A 21430-nucleotide genomic window follows, 5' to 3' on the forward strand; every position below is an offset into this window, starting at 1 on the left:
ACCATTGAGCCACACCAACCGGGCAGGAGAGCATTTTTTTTTAAACTGAAATTGAAATCTGGCAAATCTAGGCCAGAATCTGGCAAATCATAGACATTTCATATCAAAGATTTGTTTGCAGGTGAAAATAATCCCTGAAACTTTTTATTTATTTACTTATTTATTTATTTTTATCCTCACCTGAGGACATTTTTCCATTTTTTGTTCAGGTAGAGTTGAGGGGAAAGAGAGGAAGAGAGAGAGAGAGAGAAACATTCACATGAAAGGGACACATTGAGTGGCTGCCTCCAGCATGACGCAACCAGGGCCGGGGACAAACTGCAACCAAGATACATGCCCTTAGTGGGAACCGAACCCAGGTCTCTGGACCACAGGCCGATGCTCTAACCGCTGAGCCAAACCGGCCAGGGCCCCTGAAACTTTTTAAAAAGTTTGGATTTATTTGACAATTTTCAGAATTTTAGGATTATGGGTTTTCACTTTGGTTGATGTTTTTTATATGTTCTCTTTGAGAAAACTGTATATCCTTTGAGACTTGTAAGGTATCAGTAGTTTTGCTATTTAATAACTAATTTAATATACGTGTATTATTATGGAATGTAAACATTACATATCTTAATTGGTGGCTTGGTATGTTTTCTCTAAGTCACTCTGAGAGAAGTGATACCAATGAAAAAAGGTCTGTCGATTCACATGCTAAAAGGGAAAAGCCTGTGGTCCGCCCAGAAGAAATACCCCCAGTGCCTGAGAACCGATTTTTACTGAGAAGAGATATGCCTCTTGTCACGGTGGAACCTGAACCGTAAGTAGGATGATTAACAAGTATTTTCATTTCTGATTGATGATTTCATCGGCTAATTTCAATTCCACACTCATTTATTGAGCATGCCCTGCCTTTCAAAATTCACATTCTGTTAGTAGGAAAAGGAGGCTGGGCACGTTGATCAGGAGAGAAGTTCTTATTGGAGGCCTGGAAATATTTCATGACTAATCTTATTTCCTTTCTTTGGCTTTTCATGAGAAGTGACATTTTGGTTGTCAGAGTAAGTTAGTTCAACTCTTTGGATCCAGTAGAGTAATAAAAAAAAGATGGAAACAAACCAAGTGACCACCAATAGATGAATGGATAAACAAAATGTGTATATACATCAATGGAAGGTTATTTGGCTATCAATTAGTGGTTACCAGAGGGTGAGGGCATGGGGGACGATGGAGAATTAGTGCTTAATGGGTAGAGTTTTGGTTTGGGGTGATGAAAAAGCTTTGGAAAGATACAGTGATGGTTGTACATCATGAATGTAATTAATACCACTGAATTGTACACTTAAAATGGTTGAAATGGCCAATTCTATGTTATTTATATTGTACCCAATAAAAAGTGCATTTAAAAATGCTCATTAACATAACATCTGATACATAGTAAGTACTCAATAAAAGCTAGCCATTATATTAATAATAACAGATACAAAACAAGCCGAAGTATGGAAAAACTTCTTATGCATGTACCCTCCACAAAAGTCCATGCTCTTAAAATGGCCCATAAGATGAGGCAGCAGCCCTGGCCAGTTTGGCTCAGTGTTTAGAGCATCAGCCTGCGGTCCGGAGAGACCCGGGATCGGTTTCCGCTAAGGGCATGTACCTCGGTTGCAGTTTGTTCCCGGCCCTGGTTGGTCGTGCGGGTGGCAGCCACTCGATGTGTCCCTTTCACATCAAGATGTTTCTCTCTCTCTCTCTCTTCCTCTCCCTCCCTCCCACTCTATCTGAACAAAAAATGGAAAAAATGTCCTCGGGTGAGGATAAAATAAATAAATAAATAAATAAAGATGAGGCAGCAGATTCAGAGCATTGAAGGAGGAGCAGTTTATAGTAGAGAGGTGGAGACTAACGAACTATAAAAATATAAAGTAAAATTTAAATGACTAAAACACAAGTAAGCATCAAAGTCAGGAATAACTCAGGATCCCCTTAGAACATGACTGTTTTGACAGGAGACATCTAAAAGGATTTTGTTCAAAAATAGTACTGCACTTAAAAAGATATTAGTATCATGTATTTCTACCAAGTTGGGTTACTTTTTCTTTTTTTTTTTAAGTTTTAGCATTTAGAGAGTTTGCTTAGAAACCTAGGTTATGTGGAATTAGGTTATATACAAGTGTTGGATCTAAATGAAGTGTTTTTGTATTATAGGAGCATAAATTCTACATGCAAACATTGAGAAAACTGCCTGCGTTCGCTTATTTTTAATTTTCAATCATCTTTTCCAGGAAGATTCCTGATGCTGCACCCATTGTAAGTGATCAGAAACCATCTGTATCAAAGTCTGGACGGAAGATTAAAGGAAGGGGCACGATTGTATGTTTTGTTAAGACATTTTTTTTTTTCTAATTTTTTTAAAAATTATTTTTATTAATTTATTTTTGTTACAGATATTTCTCCTTTTTCCCCCATTGATATCCTCCTCCCTATCCCCCACCCCACCCCACCCCCAACTTTGTTGTCTGTATCCATTGGTTATGCCTACATGCGTATAAGTTCTTTGGTTTATCTCTCCCCCCGCACTCCCTTTTCTGAGGTTTGTCAGTTTGTACCCTACTTCTGTGTCTCTGGGTCTATTTTGTTGATCAGCTTGTTTAGTTAAGACTTTTCTTTTTTCAAATTATCTATGCAGTAAAATATTTTTACCTGTAGGCAAAATCCTACCTTTAATTTTAGGTATAATCCAAACTCTGTTCAAGGGGCTAGTTGCGTTCTCCATAACTATGGGAAGATATTGCTGTTAGATCAGAGTTCACTGCCATGTTTGAATGGGCTTATGTGTGAAATGAATGTACGAAACAGTCAGTGAGAAATCTTAGTATGCTGAATACTCTACCAGGGGTGGGGAACCTGTTTCCTGTCAAGGGTCATTAGATATTTATAACATCATTTGAGGGACATACAAAATTATCAACTTAAAAATTAGCCTGCTATATTTGGTTAGGCTAATTTGGTGAGACATGATGTTTGCTGATATTAATTTCATGGGCCTTATACGGCCCGTGGGCCGGACGTTCCCTACTCCTGCTAGGCTGATGAATGTAACCATTAGGACTTCAAAGTGGAAATTTTCACATGTGATTACAGGTGAATCTCAGCCTTTCCCATTTCTTTTTGTTGCTTATGTTTGATATAACTTCATATCATCCTTTTGGTACTTAAGTCATTATTGCCTTTGAAAGGGTCTGAGATTGGGTCTTATACCTAACTCTGTCCTGTAGTAGACTGTAACTGTGAGAGGTATTTTAAAAATAGTTTTTCTTGTCTTTATTTTTAAAGCGCTATCACACACCTCCAAGATCAAGGTCCTGTTCTGAATCCGATGATGATGATAGCAGTGAGACTCCACCTCACTGGAAGGAGGAAATGCAGAGACTGAGAGCATACAGACCGCCTAGTGGAGAAAAGTGGAGTAAAGGAGATAAGTAAGAGCTTTGAGTACACTCACAATCCTGTGTCTGCTATGTTTTAAGTGTTAAGGAGATAGAGACTTCCTTTTGGACCTGTCATTAAAGATTTAAAAATTTTTTAATCCTCTCCTGAGGATATTTTCCCATTTATCTTCAGATAGAGAGTGAGGGAGGAGAGAGAAATATCTGTGTGAGAGAGACACATTGACTGGTTACCTCCTGCACAACCTGACCAGGGCTCAGGACCGAAAGGCAACCAAGGTATGTGCCCTTGACCAGAATTGAACCCGAGACTCCTTGGTCTGTAGGCTGGCGCTCTAACTGCTGAGCCAAACAGGCCAGGGCTAAAGATTTACATTTAAAATTAGATGATGGCCAGAGAATACATTTGGGAAGATTTGGTGACAGTAGTGCTATTAACCAGGAGGGCTGATGGCTTTGGAGTGCTTTTATTTATTTATTTATTATTATTTAAAAAAATTTTTTTTCTTTATTGATTTAGAGAGAGAGGAAGGGAGAGGGAGAGAAAGGGAGAGGGAGCGAGAGATAGAAACATCAATGAGAGAGAACATCAGTTGGCTGCTGCCTGCATGCTCCCCACTGGGGATTGGGCCCACAACCTGGGCATGTGCCCTGACCAGGAATTGAACTGGTGACCTCTTGGTGCACGGGTCAACGCTCAACCACTGCACTGAGCAACATCTTCGGGGCTTGGAGTACTTAAATCAAAATTCTATTTTTTCCCCTCAGAAGACTATAACCCTACTGAATTTTTTAAATATTTCTTGTTCATATAGCAGGTACTTTCATAGCCAAGTCTCTTAGTCATTGATGAATGAATTGGTAGATAGGAAAATCTGTACCCAGTGTGTTCTTTAACTTCTGACCCCAGGGACTGTTGCTTCTTCAGAAGTGTACCCATCTCTTACCCTCAGTGACACCTCTCAGTGGAATGTTTAGTTTAGAAATGGGGCTGGCCTCAGAATAACTAATGAAAATATACCAATGGAACGCTCTATAATTGTTCGTGTTAAAATTTTCTTTTTCGTGTGGGCGTCTTGCAGCATGTTGGAAATTGGAGAGGAAGGAAGAAGGATACATCTGTGGTGTGGAAGTGTTTAGACACAGTGTTACTGGGAACTCTTGATTTTGAGCCCTGACATTACCAGTGAGATTTTAAAGCCTGCATCTATTTTCATGTACTTTTCGTCAGTTGCTGTAGTAAGTAGTTTAAACCTCAGGAGAAGGTCATGATTACCTTTGTGAGGCTGAGATAAAACAATAGTCTTGCTAGCTTCTTAAGCAAAAGAGGTTCCTCTTATAGTTCAGGTAGCTGTCCTTTATCTGCAGAGAATCAGCAGAACTGTTTGGGAACTTGGTTTGCATGGTTCCTGGAGGCAGAGGGTTATGACCCGATCACAGCCAGGGACTCGGTATGTTAGCAGTGCTCTTGTGATTAGTTGGTTTGGTTTTTGAAACCATTTTACATTTCCCTATTAAATTTGAAATTCTGTGCTTAGCTTTGAAAAAAGATCCTTCTGTAAGTGGCTCTGTTAGCAGTTGTCCATGTGCCTACAGTTGTAAAGTCAGGACCAGTCCAGTCACTGTTTGATTTATCCTTCCTACATGTGCTTACAGTGTTGATAGAACCAATACTTTGTCGTTAACGAGGCTTTTGTCAGTGCATTTGTATAGATAACAAATGTGTTTTAATTTTAAAACATAGAAGCCCTAGCCAGGTAGCTCAGTTAGTTAGAGCTTCATCCTGATATACCAAGATTGTGGGTTTGATTTCTGGTCAGGGCACATACAAGAAGCAACGAATGAATGCATAAATAAGTGAAACAACAAATTGATGTTTCTCTCTCTCTCTAAAATCAATCAATCAATAAATTTTTTTTAAAGTTTAAAACATGCTTGCAAATAATGCATGCATATTACGTTCTTTCCTATAGGTTAAGTGACCCCTGTTCAAGCCGATGGGATGAAAGAAGCTTGTCCCAAAGATCAAGATCGTGGTCTTACAATGGATATTATTCAGACCTTAGTACAGCAAGACACTCGGATGGTCACCATAAAAAACGCAGAAAAGAGAAAAAGGTTAAGCATAAAAAGAAAGCTAAAAAGCAGAAACATTGCAGAAGACACAAACAGACTAAGAAGAGAAGGATTATTGTACCATCTGACATAGAATCCTCAAAATCTTCCACCCGACGAATGAAATTCTCTTGTGATAGAGAAAGGAGATCTCGTTCTTCCTCATTATCCTCTCATCACTCATCAAAGAGGGACTGGTCTAAATCTGATAAGGATGACCAGAGCTCCTCCACCCATTCCAGCAGAGACTCATACAGGTCAAAATCTCACTCACAGTCTTACTCTAGAGGAAGCTCAAGATCAAGGAGCCCATCGAAATCCTCATCACATTCTCGAAGTAGATCTAAGTCCAGATCTAGTTCCAAGTCAGGGCACCAACGGGCAGCATCAAAATCGCCAAGAAGAACAGCCTCTCAGCTAAGTGAAAATAAACCAGTTAAAACGGAACCTTTACGAGCAACAGTGCCACAAAATGAAACCATCGTAGTACAACAGCCAGTGGTGGCAGAACATATTCCTGTGATACCACTGAGTGACAGTCCCCCTCCTTCAAGGTGGAAGCCTGGACAGAAGCCCTGGAAGCCCTCTTATGAGAGAATTCAGGAAATGAAAGCAAAAACAACCCATTTGCTGCCCATCCAAAGCACTTACAGTTTAGCAAATATTAAAGAGACTGGTAGTTCATCATCCTACCATAAAAGAGAAAAAAATTCAGGAAGTGATCGGAGCGCTTATTCAAAATACAGTGATAGAAGTTCAGAAAGTTCCCCAAGATCAAGGAGCAGATCCTCTAGGAGTAGATCTTATTCCAGGTCGTACACAAGGTCACGAAGTGTAGCTAGTTCACATTCGAGGTCTAGATCTCCGTCATCTAGATCTCATTCACGAAATAAGTACAGTGATCATTCACAGTGTAGTAGATCATCTTCATACTCTTCTGTTAGCAGTGATGCTGGAAGACGAGCCAAGAGAACATTTAGATCCAGTGGGAAAAAGAATAGTACTTCAAGTAAGAGACGCAGCAGCAGCTCTGAAAAAGCACTTCGCAAGAAATATGCCAAAGGCCGAGACAAGTCTTCATGTCAGAGAAAGTATAGCGAAAGCAGGTCATCTTTAGATTATTCTTCAGACAGTGAACAGTCAAGTGGTCAGGTGACACAGTCAGCCCAGGAAAAAGAGAAGCAAGTCCAAATGGAAGTGAATAATAAACAAGAGAAGAACAGAGATGGAGAGAAATCCAAGCCTGAACGAGAATGCCCTCGTTCAAAAAAAAGAACTTTGAAAGAGAATCTTTCTGATCACTTTAGAAATGGCAGTAAACCCAAAAAGAAGAATTATTCTGGGAGTAAATGGGACTCGGAGTCAAATTCTGAACGAGATGTAACTAAAAACAGTAAAAATCATTCCCTGCCATCTTCTGATAAGGAGGAAGGTGAGGCCACATCAGACTCTGAATTAGAGTTTGGTGAAATTCACATCAAAGCCAAACCCACAACAAAGTCTTCAGCAAATACTTCACTGCCTGATGGTGATGGTGCGTGGAAGTCAAGCAAACAGCGCTCATCAGCCTCTGATTCTGAGGGGTCCTATTGCAATTCAGAAAACCCTAGAGGAAAGCCGCGGAAGCACAGACACGGGCCAAAGGAAAATCTTAAAAGGGAACACACGAAAAAAGTAAAAGAGAAAATGAAAGGGAAAAAAGACAAGAAACACAAGGCTCCAAAACGAAAACAAGCATTTCACTGGCAGCCTCCACTAGAATTTGGTGAAGAGGAGGAGGAGGAGATTAATGACAAGCAAGTGACTCTGGAGTCACAAGAGAAAAAACAAGTTCCTGAAAACAGTGAAACCGCAAAGGAAGATATCCCCCAGACTGAGAAGCCCTGTGAAGACAGCAGCCTTTCAGACAAGCAGAATACAGTAACGATTTCATCGGACACTGAACAGCCTGCTAAAGGTGATAGTAAACCCAGCATTTCTCCCATACTTTTAACTGCTGAGGAAAATGTCACCAGTTCTCCCCCAGACAGTCAGCATATTGAAGAAAGTGTCCCAAGCAGAGGGGAGGACGTGTTTCAAGCAGATGACAACATGGAGATTTGCACGTCTGATAGGAGTTCCCCAGCGAAGGTGGAAGGAGCGTCCCCTCTAGGAAATTCAAGGCTTGACACCCCAGATACAGGCATTGTTGTAAAGCAGGAAATGCAGACAGAGCATCCCGAGGCAGAGGTGGGGAAACAGGAAAGCAGCTTGTCTGAAAGCCCCACTGTGGGGGAGGTGGGGAAGCCGGACAGCAGCTCTGCAGGCTCAGCCAGTGCTATGGAAAGCGCAGTGAGCAAGGAGGTGGCTGAAAGGGCCCAGGTCAGCCTCCTGGATAATAAGTGGAAGCCCCTGCAAGGGGTGGGGAACCTGGCAGCATCAGCGGCCACCACATCCAGTGCCATGGAAGTTAAGGTATTGACTGCTGTGCCTGAAATGAAGCCACAAGGCTTGAGAATAGAAATCAAAAGCAAAAATAAAGTTCGGCCTGGGTCTCTCTTCGATGAAGTAAGAAAGACAGCACGTTTAAACCGGAGGCCAAGAAATCAGGAGAGTTCAAGTGATGAGCAGACGCCAAGTCGGGATGGTGACAGCCAGTCCAGGAGTCCAAGTCGATCTCGAAGCAAGTCTGCAACCAAATCAAGACACAGAACAAGGTCTGTCTCCTACAGTCACTCAAGAAGTCGATCTCGAAGTTCCACATCATCTTATCGGTGAGCAATGTTCTCTCTCCTTTTTTTCTCCCAAAGAGAGTCTGTTATTGTTTTTAGCTTGGACGAACGTCAGAATTAGGGACAAGATCACTATTTCCAAATATCTGGAAGGTGAATAAGAAGTCTTGTGCTGTGTGACTCAGAGAGCAGATTGAGGACAGGGAGTAGATTTCAGGGTAGAAGTTGGGGCTCAGTGTGAAAAGCTCTCACTTTCTATTGAAGCTCTCTGGCAGTGGAAATCAGTTGCCATGCGAAGTGGCAAGTTCTCTGTCTTTGAAGGTGTGATTTAGAGATCGTCAGTCTAACCCTCCACTTCACACAAGTGGGAGGTGAGGACCAGAGAAGCAAAGTTGCCTGCTCAAGACAAGCATCTAGTTGATTTTTTTTTTTCAATTACAGTTGACATTCAGTATTATTTTCTATTAGTTTCAGGTGTGCAGCATAGTGGCTAGACAATCATATACTTTATTTACAAAGTGTTCTCCCTGTACTTCTAGTACCCATCTGGCACCATACCTAGTTATTACAGTATTATTGACTATATTCCCTATGCTGTACTTGACATCCTTGTGGCTGTTTTCTAATTACAAAATTTTACTTCTTAATCCCTTTACCTTTTTCATTCAGTTAGTTGATCTTTCATGGTAGGGTGGGGGTGGGAGGATGCGACAAACGATCATTTTGGATTTAGATTTAGTTAGTTAGTTTTTAAGTTGTATCTTATTTTTGTCATCAGCATAGACTGAGATTTTTTAAAAACTAAAAAGTGATGGTGATATGAATAAATAATTTGTGTTCTTTGCATTGTCAATATTTCTTGGTTTTACCTGTCTCTTAATTACTCCTATCCCTTATTATATTATGCTTGATTCATCACCTGAACATATAGTAATAGTCTTTGACTGTTTTTTCCTTTCTAGTTATTTATCAGTCTTTGTCTCCCCTTACCCAGATTTCTTTAAAATCAGGAAACAACACTTGCCACCTGTAGTAACTGTCTCCCATTTACTCCTCAGTTGCTCGCAATGTGTCTTCCATGCTTCCTCCATCTCACTAAACTGACAGGTTTTCAGGGACTTCTGCATGGCCAGTTTTTGGTCCTCACCTTCTGGAAGCCCTCTGCTAACTCTCCTCATCCCTGTCAGACCATTCCATGCTTGTGTTGTGAGCGCCTCTCCCTCCTTCTGCCCTGACTTCCAACAGGCCCAGAGAGCTGATGAATCCAGCCTCCTGCCTGCTCAACATCTGCCTTCCCATTTACACTGATAGCTCTGAGCTATTAGTGATGCTGGCCACTCCCATTTAAGTACCTTCCTACCTTCAGGGTGGGTGGTATTTCATTTTATAAATGAAGACAGTGAGGCATAGAGAAGCTAAGGAATTTGCTCTGAGCTTTTCAGCTAAGGGTAGTAGACTGATAGAGCTAAACTTTGCCTCCCTGTTTTGGTTACCCACCTGGGCCTGACTCCCCTGCTAGGCTGTGAACTAGTTGAAGCCAGGGACTGCCTTGAAGAACATCTTGGTCCTGTCCAAAACATTCATGGAGACATTTGGTCCATATCTTCTGATTTGCCTAACCCCGTGTACCATTACCAGCTAGGCGACCAAGGTGAGCCACACCGTAATTATTGGACCACTAAAACATGATAGTATTTTTTATTATTATTATTTTTTATCCTCACCCGAGGACACTTTTTGCATTTATCCTCAGGTAGAACGGGAGGGAGAGAGGGAGGAAGAGAGAGAAAGAGAAACATTGATGCGAGAGAGACACATCAACTGGCCGTCACCCCCATAACCCCAACCGGGTCGGGGTCAAACCACAACTGAGGCACATGCTCTTAGCAGGAACTGATCCCAGGACTCTCTGGTCCACGGGTGGATGCTCTGACTGCTGAGCAAGACTATCCAGGGTATGATAGTATTTTGTTTTCTTTATTGATTTTAGCAGGAGAGGAAAGGAGAGGGAGAGAGAGATAGAAACATTGATGAGAGAGAACATCAATTGGCTGCCTCCTGCATGCCCCCCGACTAGGGATCGGGCCCACAACCTGGGCATGTGTCCTGACCGGGAATCAAACCAGCGACTTCTTGGTGCATGGGTTGACACTCAACCACTGAGCCACACCAGCCAGGCATGATAATATTTTTAATGTATTAAATAAAAAATATAAATAGCCCTGTCCAGTGTGGCTCAATTGGCATACACTGAAAGGTGGAGGGTTCAATTCCTGGTCAGGGAACATACCCAGGTTGCAGGTTCAATCCCTGGTCGGGGTGTATACAGGAGGCAGCCGATCCATGTTTCTCCCTCACATCCGTGTTTCTCTCTCTCCCTCCCTCCCTTTTTCTCTCTAAAATCAATAAACATGTCCTCAAGTGAGGATTTAATATATGTAAGTAATTATGTGTGTGTGTGTGTGTGTGTGTAAACATGAGCTCTCTGAACCCAGGGACATTTTTTAAGTGTGTACAGACACAACAATTGGTTGCCTCCCACACAACCCCGACAGGGGCTGTGGATTGAGCCTGCAACCCAGGTACGTGCCCTTGACCAGGAATCAAACCTGCAACCCTATGGTCTGTGGGCCAACACTCTAACCACTGAGCCAAACCAGCCAGGGCTAAGCATGTACGTTTTTGACAGGACCATATATCAAGGACCATTTGGCATCAGCTAGACATGCTTATGGACATTTTTTGATGGACTAGACGTCTGCTAATCAAGAGACTATTCCCTATTCATTTTTCAGTTACCTCAGTGTCTGCTTTATAATTGTTTGCTGGGTAGAGGACTAGAATCTTTTTTTTTTTTTTAATCTGTATTGTTGAATGTAAAATGTATTACAGATGTTCCACATTTTTCCCCTATTGGCCCCCTCCTCCTCCCCACTCCCGCCCCCCTCCCACCTTTCCCCACACTGTTATCCGTGTCCATTGGTTATGCATATAAGTTCTTTGGTTTATTTCTTCCCACCCCCGCAACCCCTTTCCCTTTGAGGTTTGTCATTCTAGCAATGAATTTGTACTTCTTAATCTCTTCACCTTTTTCACCCATTCCCCCAATCCGCCCCCCCAACTGGCAACCAACAAAATGTTCTCTGTATCTATGAGAATGTTTCTGTTCTACCTGTTTATTTTGTTTGTAGATCCCGTTGTTGATAGATATGTATTCATTGCCATTTTGTTTGTTCATATATTTTATCTTTTTCTTCAAAAAGACCCTTCATCATTTCATATAATAACGGTTTGGTGGTGATGAACTCCTTCAACTTTTTCTTGTCTGGGAAAGTCTCTATATGGCCATCGATTCTAAATGACAGCTTTGCAGGACAAAGCAATCTTGGTTGTAGGTTCTTGCTTTTCATCACTCTGAATATTTCTTGCCACTCCCTTCTGGCCTGCAAAGTTTCTTTTGAGAAATCAGCTGACAGCCTTATGGGAACTCCCCTGTAGGCAACTAGCTGCCTTTCTCTTGCTGCTTTTAAGATTCTCTCTTTGTCTTGAACCTTTTGCATTTTGATGATGATGTGTCTTGGTGTGGGCCCCTTGGGGTTCATCCCGTTTGGGACTCTCTGTGCTTCCCAGACCCGTATGTCTGTTTCCTTCACCAAGTTAGGAAAGTTTTCCGCCACTACTGTTTCAAACAGGTTTTTGATTTCTTGTTCATGCTCTTCTCCCCCTGGCACCCCCAAGATGCGAACGCTGGCACGCTTGAAGCTGTCCCAGAGGCTCCCTACACTATCCTCATTTTTTGGGGTTCTTTTTTCTTTTTGCTGTTCTGATTGGGCATTTCCTGCTTCCTTATATTCCAAATCAATGGTTAGCTCCTTGGATTTACATACTCTATTATTGAATCTGTGTAAGTTATTCTTTATTTCAGTTAATGCCTCCTTCAATTCTAACTGTGCATCCATCATTTCTGACCAGTCCTTCCTTATGCTCTTGAGGCCCTCACCAAGTTCATTGAGGTTCTCACTGAGTTCATTGAGCATCCCTGTAAGCAGTACTTTGAACTCAGCATCTGCTAGGTTGCTCATCTCCATTTCGCTTAGTTCTTTTCTTGGGGTTTTGTTCTGTTCTTTCACCTGGGACCTGTCTCTTTGTCTCCTCACTTTGGCTGCCTCCCTGTGTTTGTTTCAGTGTATTACTTAACGAGAGGTATGGGGCTAGCTGAGACCAGATGCTGCTCATTTGAAAGAATTTAGGAAAAACCTGAAGCAGGATCCAAGACAGGCCAATCCTATGGTTAAGCAAGTGGCAACAGCTTGGGTGGGCCTGAAAGTTGGGTGGGCCTGAATGTTGGGTGGGCCTGAATGTTGGGTGGGCCTGAATGTTGGGTGGGGCGGGGCGGGGCCTCAGGGAGTCACCAGGGCAGGGCCACCAGTGTGAGCCAGGTTGCTGGAGTCCCAGATATGGCTTCTGTCTGCTGCCCCAGGGAAGGGCTCACCAAAGGAACAAAGGCCTCTGACAGCACGTTTGTCCCGGAGAAAGCCCCCTCTCCAGCCCTCGCTCCAGTGCCAAACAGCTCAGTTCTTCCCTGTATGTCTCTGGTGCCCCTCGAGCTGCCTCCCCTCCGAGCTTAGAGGGAGAGAGTCCGATAAGTCCGTGCGCGGGCCCTTTAAGGAGCTGCCTGGGGCTCCAGCCGCTTCAGCTTCCCTGAGCCTCACTTCCCGTTGGTTTTTCCAGCCAGAAGTTATGGGGATTCTCTTCCTGGCACTGGAACCCTGAGCGGGGCACCTGGTGTGGGACGGGGACCCCTCAGTCCTCAGGAAGAACCTTCCCAGCCGAGGTGTCCTCCTGATTTTTATCTGCCACACGTGGGTGTGGGACCAGCCCGTCGCACCGCTGCCCCTTCTACCAGTCTGGATGTGGCTTCTGCTTTAATTCCGTAGTTGTAGGACTGCCATTCAGCTTGATTTCAGGCGGACTTGAATGATGGTTGTTCTGTAGTTTAGCCGCAACTTTGATGTGGTTGTGGGAGGACACATACCGTGTTTACCTACCCGCCATCTTAACCGGAAGTCAGGACTAGAATCTTATTAGAAGAACATAATGTTTTCAAAACTGCATAAAACCTGTGATGTATTACACAAGTAGCCTACATGTAGGGCTACTGTCCTGATTCTGAGTAACAGGTGTTAAGTTGGGGAAGAAAGGCAGGGGCCAGGTGAATGCACAGGGCAGGATGGTGTTGCTTATGTTGTGTTTGTTTTATTAAATACCAAATAGATAAAAAAATAAGTGATTAAGGTATAAAAAGTAAAATTAATTTAAAATGTCATCTAATCTGCCCGGCTGGTGTGGCTCAATGGATTGAGCATCGTCCCATGGACTGAGAGGTCCCGGTTCGATTCCTGGGACCTAGGAATTCCATGCCTAGGTTGCTGGCCTGATCCCCAGTAGGGGGCGTGCAGGAGGCAGCTGATCATCAGTGTTTCAGTCTCTCCCTTCCTCTGTCTTAAAAAATCAATAAAAACATTTAAAATGTCATCTAACTTAAAAAATAGAGTTATGACATCCCTGATGTAGCCCTGCCCATGCTACCTTACTTTTTCTCTTCTCTCCTAGATTTAAACATTATTCTAAACTCTTATTATAGTTGGTTTTTCTTCATAGTTTTACCATGAATGTTTCTGTCCTTATACAGTGTTGCTTTTGCATGCTTTCAAATAAAATTCACATATATATGTGTGTGTGTGCGTGTGTGTGTTCTATATTTGCCTTTTCACTCAACATTATGTTCCAAAGAGATAGATCAGTTGATACATGAGGCTATCTCTTTCATGCTCCTGCTTTAGACTATATCAGTATATAACTGCACATTATTTTTTTCAACCCATTCTTCTGCTATTACTAATGGGGCTTCTGTAAACATACCTGTACCAGCCTTTCCTGGCTTTTCTTTGTTTCATTCCGTTCAATTTAAACCTTTATTAGCTGTCACTGTCACCCCCACTGTGAGGAGTTCATAAGAGACTTTTCCAACAACCTTTCCTCTTCCTGTGTTTTCCACTTCCTGCCTTATAAGTAATTAATTTTAGCAGCATGGGGAGTTGATATAATTATATTTTTCTCTTAATTTCTCTTGATCTTAAAGATCAAGAAGCTACTCCAGAAGTCGGAGCAGAGGCTGGTACAGCAGAGGCCGAACAAGAAGCCGGAGCAGTTCCTCCCGCAGCTACAAGAGCCATAGGTGCGTTTGCATACCCCTCCTCCTCTGTGGTCCCATCCTTTCTGCTTTTCAAGGCCTGTCCTTGCTGAATGCCAGTCAGGCCTATTTTCTCACCTAGTTCTTCTTTCAAAGCAGGATCCGATTCTTACTGGTTATTCTCAGGATGGGATCTTCCCAGAATAAGGGAAGAGACAGAGTAAGAGAGGCCCTAACCGCTACCTCTATCTCCTTCCCACCCCTGGTACATCTTCCTTAACCCAAGTTCACATCTGCAGTCACCTCTTGACTTAGGTTAGAGAATGGGATAGGAGGGCTTTTAAAGGGGGACCAAAGGAAAAAGTAGGCCTCTCGGGTATTTTCCACGGCTGCAGCTTCATTTTCCACTAAGTGTCCTACTTGGGTAGACCTTTCTTCCCTCCCCCACCCCATTAGAGCCTCCTCAGTGACTTTTTTTAAAAATTGAATTTATTGGGGTGACATTAATAAAATTATACAAGTTTCAGGTATACAATTCTACAGTACCTCATCTGTATATTGTATTGTGTGTTTACCACCCCAAGTTACCCAGTGACTTCCTTTAGGTGCACTTCATAGAAGAAGAGCATAATCTTTCTTACAAAATCAAACATGCTTTTTAAAATTTCCAATATGCTTTTGATATAAAGACAAAATCAGTAGAGCTGCTAGATTTCACTGTGTTTTCTTCTTGATGGGCAAATAAGTGTCTAGAGGTTTGATGTAGCCTGCCATGATCCCAAAGATGACGGTCCCTCCTGTGATTACTACTAGGACGTCCAGCAGGAGCAGGTCCAGGAGCAGCTCGTATGATCCCCACAGTCGGTCCAGGTATGCACAGGGATTGGGTGCCACCTGCAAGGCAGAATTGAGAGGCCTTGCTTTATAAAACCCTTAATTCCCTTTTAAAAGTGTTGTATTTTATTGAGAAACTTTAACACATTTATTTTTCTCATGAACTCATACCCTTTATAAATGAGGTCTTTTTGAGAGTTTCTTTCTATTGGCCCATTGTACTCTAGTGTTGAAAGGGACAATTGATGTCAAATTGTAATGGCAGGTGCTTATTGAATATAATTGCCTAATATCCACTAGATTCAACCAACTAACTCAGTGTTAATTTTGTGATATTTTTCAATGCAGAAAAGAAATTAACATTTTTCTGTTTAATATGGTAAGTCGGATTTGGGGCAGTTGTTAAATGTTTTCAGTACTTGTTATGCAAATGTGTCTCACACTGTCACATAGTACCCATGTTTTAAGAGAACACTCTTAAGCGCCTGAAAAGAAATGGGACTATCTGAGTGTTTGAATAAGAAACCTTAGTGTTTGTTGTTGCTGTGAAAGCAGGTCCTACACTTACGATAGCTACTACAGCAGGAGTCGCAGTCGCAGTCGCAGCCAGAGGAGTGACAGCTACCACCGAGGCAGAAGCTACAACAGGCGGTCCAGGTGGGTCCCTCCCAGAGCACAGACGCTCCTGTGGCACTTGGTGTGCGAGGCAATAGACTTAGGAGAGAAAGCATAATCTTCTTAGGACAGAAATCCTTTTTCCTCTTCTCGAATTTCAGCAACTCACAGGCACCTACTAAATGTGGCCTTTGTATTAAGAGTTGCCGAGGAATGTTTGTTGGTTATTGTTAATGTTTGAATCTAAAATGGATTTTTAAATATTCACATATCCTTAGACAAACATTTCTCTTGGAAGGAGTAAAGAGAGAAATCCACCCAAATCATGGCCCACTTTTTTAAATAGGGCTCATTGCTAGAAATAGCAAAGCCAGTTTGTCAGTTTTTTAAATAAACAATTGTATAATGTCATAATCATTTGCTTCAGCAGCAGGATTGAGGTTTACTTCTTATCACTTATTTGGAGAAAATGTGTTTTTCATATATTATATTTACAAATAGTATGTTTTATGTAACATTTTACCTGGTACTGCAAATTTTTATGGTGATTTTTGTAATGTTCCTTTCCTAGTGGCTTTCGGTCTTACCCTTCCCCATGCACTTCAGGGACAGTCAGTGATCCTTGTATAATGTCATGATATGTAATATGGACACTTCCTTGTTCAGAACTCTTCAAGGGCTCCGTCCACACTGCCCCCTGGGGAGGTCCAGGCTCTAGCATTGTACCTAAGGCCTCTCCACCTACAACTCCAGCCCAGACATTTCTGTCTTCCCCGCTCTAACATGCTTGAACCTTTGCTTCTGCCTAGAGACACCCTCACCACTGCCCCGCCCCGAAATGGCCAGTCCCCACCTACCCTGCACATCTCACTGCAACCAACTCTCCCAGAAAGCCTTCCCTGACCACTAGCCCTGAGTTGTGCCACCACACCCTGTGTGCCATATCTGTCCCCTATTCTGTATTGTCCTTGAGCCCCCGGGAACAATACTTGCAATACTTGCTGTGTGTGTGTGTGTGTGTGTGTGTGTGTATGTGTCTGCGTGTGTGTGTGTGTCTGCGTGTGTGTGTGTCTACGTGTGTGTGTCTGCGTGTGTGTGTGTCTACGTGTGTGTGTGTCTACGTGTGTGTGTGTCTGTGTGTGTGTGTCTGACTGCTATTTGGCAAAGTGCCTGGCTCTCAGTGAATATTTTTTAAACTAACTGGATGGTAACATGTCCTCTTGAGTCACTGTCCCAGTGTTCCTGTCCATACCCTCACCCTCATTGGGCACCATTTTGATGTCCGGATCTTGTTTTTGTTTTTTTTTAATCCTCAGCCGAGGACATTTTTCCATTTTTTGTTCAGACAGAGTGGGAGGGAGAGAGAGGAAGAGAGAGACAGAGAAACATCGACGTGACAGGGACACATCAAATGGTTGCCTCCCACATGACCCAACCAGGGCTGGGGACAAACTACAACCAAGGTACGTGCCCCCTTAGTGGGAACCAAACCTGGGTCTCTGGACTGCAGGCCGATGCTCTAACCGCTGAGCAAACCGGCCAGGGCTGATTTCCAGATCTTGAATGCAACTCTCTTCATGCACCTCTTCCCTCACTTCCTCAGTCTAATTAGATATCGATGTTCATCTGGGTAACAAGGAAAATTACTCTGCTCATTTGCACAAGTGGATTTCAAGTGATTTCCCAAGATGTGATGTTTCTTTATTTTATCTTAACCTTGATATTGCTACTATCTATCATTTAAAACATCACTGAAAAGTCCACAGTGTCACTACAGTCAGCACCCCACTGGTCTGCCCACTGTGCTGTGTGCCGCGTCAGTACTGCTGAGGGTCGACGGCTAAAGGTGTCATGTGTTTGTTTGTTGTGCAGGAGTTGTAGATCTTACGGCTCCGACAGTGAAAGTGACCGAAGTTACTCTCATCACCGGAGTCCCAGTGAAAGCAGCAGATACAGTTGAAATGTCCCCCTTTTTGATACGAATTATATCTTATTTGTAAATATCTGGTAACTTAAAAGTTTAAAAAACTTAATGGCAGTCTGTTGTTCTGTTTCAATATTAGAGATGAATTTAAAAAATAGACACTTCTTAATTGTTATTTGTTCATTTACTTGTGCACAGAATTTAAAATACAGATATGTCTCCTAAAATATTTTTATGCCACATTTTACAGTAGCCAACTATGGAAGTTAATTTCATTTTCTTGAATCAAGAAACCATGAAATTTTAGTATAATTTGCAATATTATTTTAGATAGACTTTTTCTCTCCATCTCATGTATTCCTTAGAATACAGATTCTTTTTGCCCATTTTTCAGATTTTAGTGTGTTGCTGCCAAGCACAGACCTGTGGAAGAGAACTTTTAAAGGTGGCCAAATGTTTATATACTGATTACAGAGTCTAATACTTATGTGCTCTTAAAAACAAACCACCCAGACTGATGCTGATGGTAGCCAGGAGTAGGAGGCAGTGGCTTTGGGGCTCTTGCTCGTTCCTTCTTTGTTGTCTTGGAGCAGGAAAGTGGTCATCACACATCCGCGTCTATTACTTCATGCTGGCAGGCGAGGTTCAGAAGAATAAATCAGCCTTAACTCTTAAGTACCTGCACTGGCTCTGAGGACCTAATGTTTTATGTGCTTTCTAGTAAGTACTTTCAGAAGTTCAGCCTGTGCAAACTAAGTCTGCTCCACTTCACCCATGGTGCTTGGTGCCTTTTGGTGCCTCTGAAGCATTGTTCTTCTGTCTGATACATTACAGTCTCAGGAGAGAGCAGTTAAAACATTGTGTTCACTGGCACCGATGGTTCCTTCTGAGCTGTGTTCACTTGGAATAATTGGAGGGATTCTCTCAAGCCACAGAAGTGGGCTGGGGGTCTCCTGGGCCAGGCAGGATTGGCATTAGGGACTGTGCGGCCACTCGGGTCTACTGCACATGGCTGACATGTATGCCTCTGGAAGAGTGGATTGAAGAAGGGACTTCAAAAGTAACACCAAACTGTAACTGCCACCGTCCTGGACATTTTGGGGGCTTTTTAGTTTTTCAAGAGATAGATAGTAGAACGGTTCTAAGCGCCAGCACATTTTCCCTGGTTCCGCTGTGCCCCCCACTGACTGAAGCCTGGCACGATAAGTAAACAGGACAGCAGACAGGGAGAGGGTTTGGGACTGCACGAAGTACACATTTTCACAGTTCCGGGTGGTTTCTCCAAAAATGGTTTGACCTGTAAAAACCAGTGTGATTTTTTTGTTTTTTGTTCTTTTTTAATCTAGTTGGAGTTTTTCCACAAGTGTACTTAATCACCATAGTGCCAGTTTAGTCCAGTTATGCAGAAGAAATTCATATTGGATGTTTGATGTAGAACTCTGTGCCATCCTACCCCAGGTGCACTTGGGAAGGGGAAAGAGCCCTCAGTTGGAGGGACCTGACAACCCTTGATGGGTGGAGGGATGACCTTGGATTTTTCAAACCATTACCCATAAAAGGTTCATAAACAGGGTTAAGGGGTCAGTTGTTTGCCAAGTTGATAGATGAGAGTACATTAGAAAACAGGACCAAAGTCAGACAAATGTACTTCCTAGTGAATAAAACATGTGATTCATATGAAGGGTTTTCAAAAGTTGCCTGCAATGCAGAATATTGCTTTAATAAAACTCAGTGGAAAAAAACTGCATTCAGAACCCAAACAAAAACTGCCAAATCTAATTATGTTAAGAAAAACTACCCTTAGGCAGTGTATTGGTTTTCTATTGCTTTGTAAATAATTACCCCAAATTTAGCAGCTTAAAACAATACCCATTCCTTAGCTCACAGTTCTATAGCTCATAATCTGGCTTGGTTGGCTGGATTCTCTGCTCAGGGTCTCACAAGGCGAAACCAAGGGTCCGCAGGGCAGCGTTCCTGTGTGGAGGCTCTAGGGAAGAAGCTGCTTCCAAGTTCATTCAGGTGGTTGGCAGTGTTCTGTTCCTGTCAGGGGCCTTAGCTCCTTAAGGCGGGTCAAATTCTGTGTGCGCTCCCCTTCAACTTCAAACCAGCCATGGCCCATCGAGTCCTCATGCTTCAGACCTCTCTGCCTTCCTCCTGTTTTCAGGTTCACATGATTAGATCAGACCCACTGAGCTAGTCCTCCCTATTTTAAGGTCATACAACATATCACAGGAGCCATGCCCTGTTCACAGGCTCCTGGGTTGGGGCATGGAATGGAGCAGGGGCATTTTAGAATTGTGCCGACCACAGGCACTGGCGTTGCCCATGGGGTCCCGGGGGGAGTTTATCCTGAGAAGGTGAGCCCTGGAAGCTTCATTTTTCTCCATGGAAAAGAACAGCCCTCAGCTGCAGCCTTCAACTTGTGTGTTTACTGAATGAACTACAGAGACAGCTTTCTTCCTAAGGGGATTATTCTGTATTTTAAGTTATTTTTTAATAAAATCGAATTATGTTGTGTATTGTGCTTCTTAATAGAAAATGCATTATTGGACTGTTTTTTGTAACATCCTATTTACTGCAAATGAAACATGATAGAGCTGGTATTGTTTAAAAACTAGAAAATACTTTTGTACATATCGGCAATGTGTAATTTGTATACACTTCATTTAAATTCCCCAAAACATGAAAGGGATCTTGTAGAAATTAAAATATATACTTAGTCTATGTCTGAGTCTGTGCATGTGTCATTGTTTGTACTCATCCACACTCCAACTAGTCTTTTTGAAGGAAACCTTGAGTCTCTACTGACCCGTCTCGGGCTCGTTTTCATCTTGTCGCTGAGCAGTAGCGATGGGCACGAAGTGCAGCTGCAGAGAACTTGGGGTAGAGATGTCCACCTCTCCCCAGAGCAGCACTGACGGTGCGTGGTGTCCCTGTAACTCCAGAGCTGCTCCAGGCTTTGCTGCTGTCACCCAGCTGTGCCCTGCGTGCAGCTGTCTGCTGAGGAAGGAAGGCATCCCATTCCATGTGCCCATTGCTGCCTGGGAACAGCACCTTTACCTGCTGACCCGCCTGCCAGCCTCCACACCCCCTCCTAACTGGTCACCAGCGGGCATATGGCCCTCCCTCCTGGGGGAACTCGGGTATTTTTAGCAACCACAGGAGGATTTTCAGGGCAAGTACAATTAACTTTTTTCTCCTCGGGACTCCAAGGAGTTTGTATTTGCTTAGTGAATACAACAACCTCACAGTAAGACTTGGCAGAGATTCTGTTTTAATTCACTAATCAGTAGACCGCCCCCCCCCCCCAAGTCAGGCAGTTCCTGATAATAGTCCAATCTGGATGTGCTGATTTAAAATTTAAAGAAAGGTCGGCTGTGGAAAATCCCCAGTGCGGTTCCTTCAGGGTCTCGTTTTCTAGGGAGCTCTGGGATCTTCTGATAGTGACCGACTGCATCAGCTGGGTGGTAGTGGGGAAACGAGTCCAGGGCTTTGGCCTTGACTACTGTCCTGACAGCTGGGCACCGAATGGGAGGTGAGGCGTCAAGGCAGTGCCCCTCACCCAGACCGGGAGCGCTGCTGGACTGTCTGGAGGGGACCGAGGTCCTGC

At 43.1% G+C, this 21430-nt stretch overlaps 1 protein-coding gene across 9 annotated transcripts in view; it reads left to right on the forward strand.

The window, feature by feature from the left end:
- Positions 1 to 20505, forward strand: part of NKTR (natural killer cell triggering receptor) — a 46605-nt gene extending 26100 nt beyond the window's left edge. For 5 of the 9 annotated variants that reach the window (XM_036266800.1, XM_036266796.1, XM_036266795.1 and 2 more), the window contains 8 exons: positions 647 to 802; positions 2265 to 2352; positions 3316 to 3461; positions 5402 to 8296; positions 14397 to 14492; positions 15261 to 15317; positions 15834 to 15938; positions 17769 to 20505. In XM_036266800.1, coding sequence (XP_036122693.1) covers positions 647 to 802; positions 2265 to 2352; positions 3316 to 3461; positions 5402 to 8296; positions 14397 to 14492; positions 15261 to 15317; positions 15834 to 15938; positions 17769 to 17856 — 3631 coding nt within the window. In that variant the 3' untranslated portion in view covers positions 17857 to 20505. Of the gene's footprint in view, positions 1 to 646; positions 803 to 2264; positions 2353 to 3315; positions 3462 to 5401; positions 8297 to 14396; positions 14493 to 15193; positions 15374 to 15833; positions 15939 to 17768 lie in introns of those variants that run through there. The other 4 variants (XM_036266801.1, XM_036266794.1, XR_004960156.1 and 1 more) reach the window with 4 other exon arrangements.
- The last annotated feature ends 925 nt before the right edge of the window (positions 20506 to 21430 follow it).

The sequence above is a fragment of the Molossus molossus genome, unplaced genomic scaffold, assembly GCF_014108415.1.
Source record: "Molossus molossus isolate mMolMol1 unplaced genomic scaffold, mMolMol1.p scaffold_m16_p_18, whole genome shotgun sequence".
Classification (NCBI taxonomy): domain Eukaryota; kingdom Metazoa; phylum Chordata; class Mammalia; order Chiroptera; family Molossidae; genus Molossus; species Molossus molossus.